The sequence below is a fragment of the Somniosus microcephalus genome, chromosome 2 (assembly GCF_052327205.1).
Source record: "Somniosus microcephalus isolate GS21.2 chromosome 2, FLI_Smic_1.0, whole genome shotgun sequence".
NCBI lineage: Eukaryota > Metazoa > Chordata > Chondrichthyes > Squaliformes > Somniosidae > Somniosus > Somniosus microcephalus.
Window position 1 is genome coordinate 273,505,392 of NC_140988.1, and position 9,577 is coordinate 273,514,968.

Genomic DNA, 9,577 nt, shown 5'->3' on the forward strand with positions numbered 1-9,577 from the left:
TCACAGGAGCGTATTAAAACAAAATTGACACCAATCCACATAAGGAGATATTAGGGCAGATGACAAAGAGGTTGGTCAAAGAGTTGGTTTTAAGGAGAGTCTTAAAGGAGGAAAGAGAGGCGGAGAGGTTTAGGCAGGGAATTTCAGAGCTTAGGGCCTTGGCAGCTGAAGGCACGGCCATCAATGGTGGAGCGATTATAATCAGGGATGCTCAAGAGGCCAGGGTTAGAGGAACACAGATATCTCGGAGGGTTGTGGGGCTGTTGGAGATTACAGAGATGGGGAGGAGCGAGGCCATGGAGGGATTTGAAAACAAGGTTCAGAATTTTAAAATTGAGTCGTTGCTTAACTGAGAGCCAATGTAGGTCAGCAAGAAAGGGGTGGTGGGTGAACAGGACTTGGTGTGAGTTAGGACACGAGCAGCAGAGTATTGGATGACCTCAAGTTATGGAGGGTAGAATGTGGGAGGCCGGCCAGGAGTGTGTTGGAATAGTCAGGTCTAGAGGTAACAAGGGCATGGATGAGGGTTTCAGCAGCAGATGAACTGAGGCAGGGACGGAGTCGGGTGATGTTCCGTAGGTGGAAATAGGTGGTCTTAAGTGATTACGCAGACATGTGGTTGGAAGCTCATCTCTGGGTCAAATATGACACCAAGGTTGCGAACAGCCTGGTTCAGCCTCAGACAGTTGCCAGGGAGAGGGATGGAGTCGGTGGCTAGGGAACGGAGTTTGTGGCGGGGACCAAAAACAATGGCTTTGGGCTTCTAAATATTTAGTTGGAGGAAATTTCTGCTTATCCAGTACTGGATGTCGGGCAAGTAGTCTGACTATTTAGAGACAGTGGAGGGGTCGACATACAATATATATCCAGTGGGTACATGCTCTGGGACAAGTGTCTCCTAAAAAGATAACTGAAATGTTCCAAGATCCTGAAGTTCCCAAGATGTCTAAAATAGGATATAAATGTAAACACTTGCTCCAGGTTTCAGAGAATAGAATACACCCCCATATGTTTCTTACGGTGTATTTAATATTATTTGTGAAAGAGATATTAGAAGATTCTTAATATTGCAGAAACGAGTATTTCCTTTTGTTTCATGTGAAGTCTTTATTTCTTGTGATAGGATAATTCAGACAGGGACACAGCGTAAAATGAAAATTCTCATGGCTTTTTATTGTTTATTCATTATGTATTTACAAATCCACGTTATTTTTATATACATTGCACATTTACATGATAGAAAAAGTACAAAACTATATATTTAGATGAATTTAAATCTGTCATGTTCGAAAATATAAAATTGCATCTGCAACATAATTTTTTAAGCAAAATGAAAAACCTGAACTGTTTGCATTATGTTAAAACCTTTACAGAATCAAACCACTAAAGTCAATCAGATTACACGCGGCCAGAAAATGATCCTGTAACCACACAGCTGCAGAACATTTCCAGTTGACAGCAAGTTCCAAACAGAGCACATTTGGTCAGTTATATGGCATGCTGTAAACAATATCTGAAGCTTTATTTACATCAATGTGTAACATATTCCAATAAATAAATATACACGGTAAAACATGCAGATAATATAACTAAAATTTGTAGTACAAAAGGAAAACGACCAGCCACATTTACAGCTATCATAATGCAATTTACAGTTTGCAGGAAAAGGTATACTTTACAAGCATCATACGTCACAATAAATTAACGGTAACACTGCTCTCTTGACGAATAAATTTCCAAAACAGGTATAGTTAACCAATTTTATGTATAAATTATAAAACATGACAGTATAAATAAAAATCTACTAAACTCAACTATGTATACTTCTTCAAAATAAATAAGCGTACACTTATTTACAAATAAGTACAGCGACTCCTTTCTCTTCCAACAGGTGAAGGAAATTACCAAATCGGAAACGTAGATTTAGGAAAGGTGTTATTTTCTTGCTCGTCTTCTTCATCTTCGTCTTCTTCAGTTATGGCTATGGGGGAATATACGGTAGCTGTTGTATAAATAAGGATCACAACAGCGCAGAACCTCAGTGCATGTTTTCAAATCTCTCTGTAAAGCCACAATAGTCTTTTATGTGGCATAAGAGTGAAGTTTGTGACATTCGCTATTATGAAGTAATTTTACATAATACCATTACTGCAGTGAGTTCTGAAGAATCAATGGTCAGGCTTTATGGCAGATTCCTGGAATCACATAAAAAGTGTTCTTGTGTTCTAATATTTACTTTGTATTCATCCATTGCATTCGTCAGCGCTACTGAATTAAACCTATGGACTATTTTAATACCTTTAAAATCCAAAACAATTGTAGTGAAGCCTTTGGAAGATTGCTACTGATAAGACGGCATCAGGTTGAAAAGGAATAGATGTTCGAATCTATCACTATTATGGCATTTTAATCCCTCACGATATCTTCTTCCTCTCAACGTGAACAGGAATCTCTTCAAGACCCATTGTGTTGTTGTTCAAGAAAACTTTCATCATTTATTAACTTTAATATTTCTTATTTAGAATTGAATCAGATACATAACCATAACTCCTCTCGATTGTTTAAATCAACCTGTCCTCATTTTAACTGAAGTGATAGGAAGTTACACTTGATGCCCAATTATTTCTTATGATATATTATGTCATCTGTTTTCACACCGACATCACTGGATGCTCAATAAAGCATACTCCCTCGGGGAATCAAGCACATGGCGCTTGCCAATTAAAAGTGTACAATAATTATAAGGAGCATGTCTATAAAACATAATTGATTTGCTACACCAACAATGACAGTATTTAATAAGTATGCGTGTATGGGGTGGGGGGGGGATGGAAGGGAGTGGGTAACAATTTAGACTTTGGAATCAAAAACACAATTTCTAAATTTGCGGATGACACTAAATGGGGGGGATAGTCAATACTGAGGACAACTGCAACAAATTACAGGAGAGCATTAATAAACTTGCAGAATGGGCATATAATTGGTAAATGAAGTTCAACACAGATAAATGTGAGGTATTACATTTTGGTAGGAAGAATAGGGAGGTCACTTATTATTTGGAGGGTGCGAGTCCAGGTGGGGTAGAGGAACAAAGGGATCGCGGAGTACAAATACACAAATCACTAAAAGTTGCGACACAGGTTAGCAAGGCCATAAAAAAAAGCAAACCAAGCACTAGGGTTTATTTCTAGAGGGATAGAATTGAAAAGTGGGGAAGTTATGCTAAACCTGTATTGAACCTTGGTTAGACCACACTTAAGAGTACTGTGTACAGTTCTGGTCGCCAAATTATAAAAAGATATAGGGGCACTGGAAAGGGTGCAGAGAAGATTTACAAGGATGATACCAGAAATGCGAGGGTATACATATCAGGAAAGGATGAACAGGCTGGGTTTCTTTTCTCTCAAAAAAAGAAGGCTGAGGGGTGACCTAATAGAGGTCTTTAAAATTATGAAAGGTTTTGATAGAGTGGATACAGAATGTTTCCACTTGTGGGGAAGAGCATAACTAGAGGCCATCAATATAAGATAGTCACCAAGAAATCAAATAGGGAATTCAGAAGAAATTTCCTTACCCAAAGAGTGTTGAGAATGTGGAACTCGCTACCACAGGGAGTGGTTGAAGCGAATAGTATAGATGCATTTAAGGGGAGGCTAGACAAGCATATTAGGGAGAAGGAAATAGAGGGTTATGCTGATAGATTTAGATGAGGAAAGACGGGAGGAGGCTCGAGTGGAGCATAAACTGGTTGGGCCGAATGGCCTGTTTCTGTGCCGTATATCCTATGTAATAACCCCATTGGAATGGGGAGTTTGAGATCACCAGAAGAGGTTGATATGCTTTATCTGCTCCACTGAGGAAGGTATTTTATACCTGTACTGCTATCATCACGCACCTCACAAATCCTTGTGTCAAATTCCCCAACCCGCTTTAATGAAAAGTACAGTTCTTTAGTGATACTGTTGCGGGGGAGGGTTAGCTTTCTCCCGTTATCAATGTGTGGCAAAATCTTAAACATGTTTATAAAGAACGAGTTTATCATCTGGCTACACCTTGCACACAGAGCAAATCATCCTCCACTGCCCTTTAAAATGGCATGGAAGCTATGCATATTCTCAAGTTGATAGATATTGATGTACCTCAAAGCACTGAAGAGGTACCACCAACGCTGCCTCCGCAAGATCCTGCAAATCCATTGGCAGGATAGGCGCACCAACGTCAGTGTTCTCGCTCAGGCCAACATCCCCAGCATTGAAGCTTTGACCACACTCGATCAGCTCCGATGGATGGGTCACATTGTCCGCATGCCCGATACAAGACTCTCAAAACAAGCGCTCTATTCGGAGCTCCGGCACGGCAAGAGAGCCCCAGGTGGGCAGAGGAAATGCTTCAAGGACACCCTCAAAGCCTCCTTGAAAAAGTGTAACATCCCCACCGACAACTGGGAATCCCTGGCCCAAGACCGCACAAAGTGGAGGAGAAGCATCAGGGAAGGCGCCGAACACCTCGAGTCTCTTCGCCGGGAGCAAGTGGAAGCCAAGCGCAGGCAGCGCAAGGAGCGCACGTCAACCCAAGCACCCCACCCACCTGCCCTTTCAACCACCGTCTGCCCCACCTGTGACAGAGACTGTAGGTCCCGCATTGGACTCATCAGTCACCTGAGAACTCATTTTTAATGTGGAAGCAAGTCATCCTTGGTTCCGAGGGACTGCCTAAGAAGAAGAAGATATAGATGGTAAGATTATATTTGGTAGATTCTTGTCATAGGAGAGCTCAAATGTTGGCTGATAAAGTAAAACCTTTATAGCAAAATATGGCACAAACAGCAAATCTTATTTGTGGTCTAAAAGTTACTTACAATTGCACGATCCTGTGTGTTTGATCTCCAGGAGGGTGCCAGAGGAACAGGCTGAACTTTTCATTGCACACTCATTGGGGTAGGTGGTGTTATCAGTGGCGCAGACTGGCTCATCCGAGCGTCCACCCTGACACACATTGCAAACGGCGCACCGACCCCTGCCGAGCCGGCTATCCCAGAGACACTTCTTTCCAGACCTACACTGTATGTCGTCACAGGATTTCGCTTCTGAAAAAAAGAAAAACCAAAACACGTTTGTAAAAAGACAACTGTCTCTGCTAAGAATTGTCCTTTCAGTCTTCAACAATACTGTCGAACTATCGGACCTGACCTTCAGCTCATTTCTCTGGTAAACTGAAACTCTTCAATGCATTGTCTACATGTGCCAGTGGTAACAATTTGTGTGTCAGAATTCAAAATCATATTAACTCCTGACATCCCTCACGATATTTATTGATCAAATTTTAACATATAGGCCTTGATAAATACACCACATATGATGTTTAATGTTTCCCTTTGTAATTGGTTTTTTTCCCCCCAAGGAAGTACAGAAAACACACCCAAGAAGTCCATTATTGCTGTGGGTGTTCTGCATCATCTTTAAATATCTGTAATTAAGCATTAGTTTCACTTTGTTACGTGCAACTTAAGAATTCAATATTTTTTTTAAATCTTCTGGAAATGTGTTTTCCAAAATAAACATTAATGAATCAAATTACCATCATTGTATAATCCAATTCTCAGTGCTGTACATTTGCTCCTATTACTGGAAGGTCATAATCCACACGAGCAAATGCAAACTCCACCAACAGACACTGAGGCTGAATTTCTAATATTATAGTTGGGTGTTGAAGCATTAGGAAAAGGTTGAAGGTACCAGTCGTGTACCTTTCAATAACACTTGAACGTTTGAAAACCTCAGTCGGAAAAGATTCAGTTTCCCAGTTTTTCTTTCTCTCTTATTATTCTATACAATGGTCCAAGCCAATAGTGTAGGAGTGATGCGTCTCCGTGTTAAAGTATTGTTTTTAACAACATAGCTCCAGGTGGGATATTAAAAGTTGAACGTCCTTGAGCTTCGTGTAATTGCAATTTTAGGCGCAGTTCAGCGTCCTTTTGCAAACCCATAAAGCAAGAAGCTTGGAAATAAACATATCTTTACATTATTGAGTTTCATTTCTCAGCATTAGGAAAAGATTCAAAAGATACGATGAACAAATTACGCTGATTAATAAAGATGACCTTTGCCCTACATAGATTATGCTTGGTGCTATAAGCCATATCAATGTAGTTTTAGCGCTAAATTTAAATATTCAAAAGTGCTTTGTTAGGTTTGATTTTGACATTTATCCATTGCACCCTAATTATACTGACAAAAAGGAAACTCCTCCCACATTGTATTTGTACTCGTTTTTGTGGCTGCGTAATGTTATGCAGTTTACACTTTGTGAGGTCTTGAGTACGTACTTATACATTTCCCTTCGTATGCCACTCCAATGGATCTGCCCATCAAGCAGGTGGCCCGTCTGATATGGCAGGCGCTGGCGTACGTGATCCCATCGTTGCCGCACAGATACTGCTCGGGGCTAGAGGGCTCAGGGCAAATCCTTGGGTTACACATCACACAGTAGGCGCTGCTCGTCTGATCTACCACACACACCGAGCTGCCTGGACATAAGACATCCCTGCACGTTTCTGAAAAATAAAAACAATTTAAAAAAATGAGATGCGCACCTGTTGAAAATAATCGTTTGCAATACGATCGGCTGATCTTTGTGAGGCCCAAGTTAATGGGTCAAACTGTGTTTATAGTAAACACAGATTAATCTTGTATTTGTAATACGTCTATAATAGGCACGAACTTGAACAATAAAAAAATCCAGGTGAAGTAGTCCAGTCCCTATGTTTCCCAATTACAGACAAAGAGTGAACCGCTTAACACAACTTAATATAAAATCATATATGTATGAAAAAAACAATTCAAGAACAGACACTGCACGCAATTGAGTTGAGCAATGTGTTACTTCATAGGGGGGAGAATGGAATGCAAACACTCTTTAAGCGCGTGCCTCTCTCCCTTCTCCCCTTGAAGCTTCTTGTTATGAGCATGTACTTGTTGCACACATACTTCTGCATTTGCCTTGGTACTGGACCTCCAGTTCGGGGTGTCCTTTGCATCTCGCCTTCAGCAGGACGCACTCGTCTTTGTATGTTTTCCCGTCAGTCCCACAAACGGAGCCCTTCCAAGTAACGTTCGAGCAGTCGGGTGCACAGACACATCGAGGTTTATTCTTTTTGTTCATTTTGCACCTTTTACCTGGACCACAATCGACGTTATCACAGGTTTCTATTAAAAGAAAGAAACCACATATAATTTTCTGGAAACTGTTTCAAAAAAGTATTGGAAACTTAAAGGTAAATTGTTATTCTTGTTAGCTGAACTGAATACATAATCACCAAATGACAGATGTTTGCATTTTTATGAGCTTTTTCCAGATGTTTAATTAAAGATTTGGTAAAACAGCGCAGAATCAGTCGCCATCTTAATAGACCGCTCCGCAAAACCGTGACATTCAAGCCATTCTATCTGAAGCTTTTTACGCAAAGTAGTATTTTGACGAGTCGAGACTTGGAGGGGGGGGGGGGGGGGGCGCTGGGTCCGTACATTAGAATGGTTTAGCAAGCGATTTGTAAATATAAATCTTGCAGGAAAAACGATTTAAAGAATACGAATGCAAACGATTTTTCGATTCATATAGGCTAAGCGAAATCTGTACCTTTACAAGGCGTGCAACCAGGGGCTCCACCGTTAAAGATGATCCATCGGAAAAGGGTACTGGATGGCACATCATCTTCTGTCCACGCTGTGCCCAACCTTCCACTTTTGCAGCACTCTTCCCGGCTGACCCCGGTCATATAGAGGACCTGGCATTTGCCGTTCTTGGCTTGCTGTAGCCAGCAGTTCCCAGCTGCAACACACACAGTCATATCAGTGTCAGTTTCACGGATCCAGACACAACACGTGCACTTTGTATTGACGTTACAAGAGTGTTTACTTAAAGTATTCTGTCTCAGTCTGTGTAAACCAGTGAAGCTGAAATAATCGACATGTCCCTTAGTCAGTCGACAACAAGCAGAAATGCCAGAAATGTACAACGCTACGCCATAACCTTTTGATATTTTTGAATAACGATTTATCGTACTCGTAAAGTTATCTGGCTCTGCCCCAAGACAGCACAAGCTGAAGTCCTGTACACGCGTGCAGTGCAAAAAAGCACAGCCTACCAGAACTCACCCTTTCAGCCAAACAACGAAGCGCCAAATCCGCAAGAAATAAATGCGTGGCGAGCTACTCTTCAGTTGGACTTGTGTGGTGTAGTTGACAGCTTGACATGCGTCTGTATTTAGCACCGCACACTACATCGGCGATTATCTGTAAACCATTATCCCGTTGATTTTTCTATCTATTCACATAGTCACTCAGGAATAGAAACATTTGCTATTTTTCTGTAGTACTAACTCGTTCCAGAAATGCCTGAACTCTGCTGCCTCTTCTGGAGAGTCTAGACTTCTAGTTGGTACCGCCTGATATAAATCTCTCTATATATATCGAGTGCTCAGTTACAAGGAAGACACTTTTTTTTAGTTAGTAACATAAAACAGGGTAATTGGAAAAGACACGTGGCAATTATTTCCACTGGACCAAATAATCATACCAGCTTCTAAATCCTGCTTTAGTCGCGTGATAGAGCGACGTGACTCACCTCTAACAGCTCGATCGGACATTTACACGTCGATTGATATGCAAGATCAATGAGGCATTTTGTCTATATGTAACTCCCCTTTGATTTTACTAACTGAATAGAGATCTACAAAACTTGACTCCAAGGATCCAAGCGCAGTTCTTTATTTTGTAATTAGGTCTATGAAATGCTAACACAGGTAATGCTAACTACACCCTGACTTAATTCTACGGGACGATGTTCTAGTAAATGTGAATAAAGTACAGAAACACGTGTTCGAAATGTAACTTGCCACATCGGATTTTGACCTGAAAACTTCTAACTAAAAGCAAACGATAGAAAGCGTTGTGCTTTATGAATCAGCTTTGGGCTTTTTCAGTATCTTCTCCCAAGAAAAGAATACACGAGGCGCATGACCGAACAGAGCATGAAACTAAGAGCTATATCCACAAATGCACACACATAAGATAACCCTTCCCTAATCTGTCTTTAACTTACCCTGCACTCGTTGGTCTCCAATGGTGAGGAAGATAAAAAGTGAAACAGTGAGAGACGCAGCTCTGTTATTTAGCATCCTTAGCATTGTGGCACTCAGTTTCACCGCAGATAAGTACTGATCTGAGAGCACCAGTCAAGTCCGATCGCTGTGTTGAATGAACGTCAATCTGTGAATGCAGTCACTCTTAAATATTTTGGCTGAAAGGGGTCTTGGCTGGCCTGTTTGGTGGGCGGTCTTCTGATGGCATGGTAATGTGTTTGGCAGGATGGGGGAGGAGGAAGTGATCAAAAAAGTTAAGGTGGACGGAAACTTAATCAGGTGACATTTCACCGCCTACACTAAACTTTCCAGCTAAAATCTCAGTCAATAAAACCGCAAATACAAAATACATTTATATAATATCCGCGCTGGGTTACAGGTCACGGTGTCAATTTCTTCGTAATTGACAAGATTGGACAAGTTTATAGTGAAACAATG

At 41.0% G+C, this 9,577-nt stretch overlaps 1 protein-coding gene across 2 annotated transcripts; it reads right to left on the bottom strand.

The window, feature by feature from the left end:
• Positions 1-1,147: 1,147 nt before the first annotated feature.
• On the bottom strand, positions 1,148-9,327 carry LOC147123408 (follistatin-A-like). 2 transcript variants are annotated; one of them, XM_085972508.1, is made up of 6 exons: positions 9,100-9,317; positions 7,636-7,827; positions 6,987-7,205; positions 6,326-6,553; positions 4,859-5,086; positions 1,148-1,981 (listed from the first exon to the last, which is right to left on the bottom strand). In XM_085972508.1, the coding sequence occupies exons 1-6, from the start codon at positions 9,182-9,184 to the stop codon at positions 1,902-1,904; spliced, it is 1,032 nt and encodes a 343-aa protein (XP_085828634.1). In that variant the 5' UTR covers positions 9,185-9,317; the 3' UTR covers positions 1,148-1,901. The 2 variants fall into 2 exon arrangements, with proteins under 2 accessions (XP_085828634.1, XP_085828635.1); XM_085972509.1 differs by having other exon boundaries at positions 1,956-2,195; positions 9,100-9,327.
• Between the last annotated feature and the right edge of the window lie 250 nt (positions 9,328-9,577).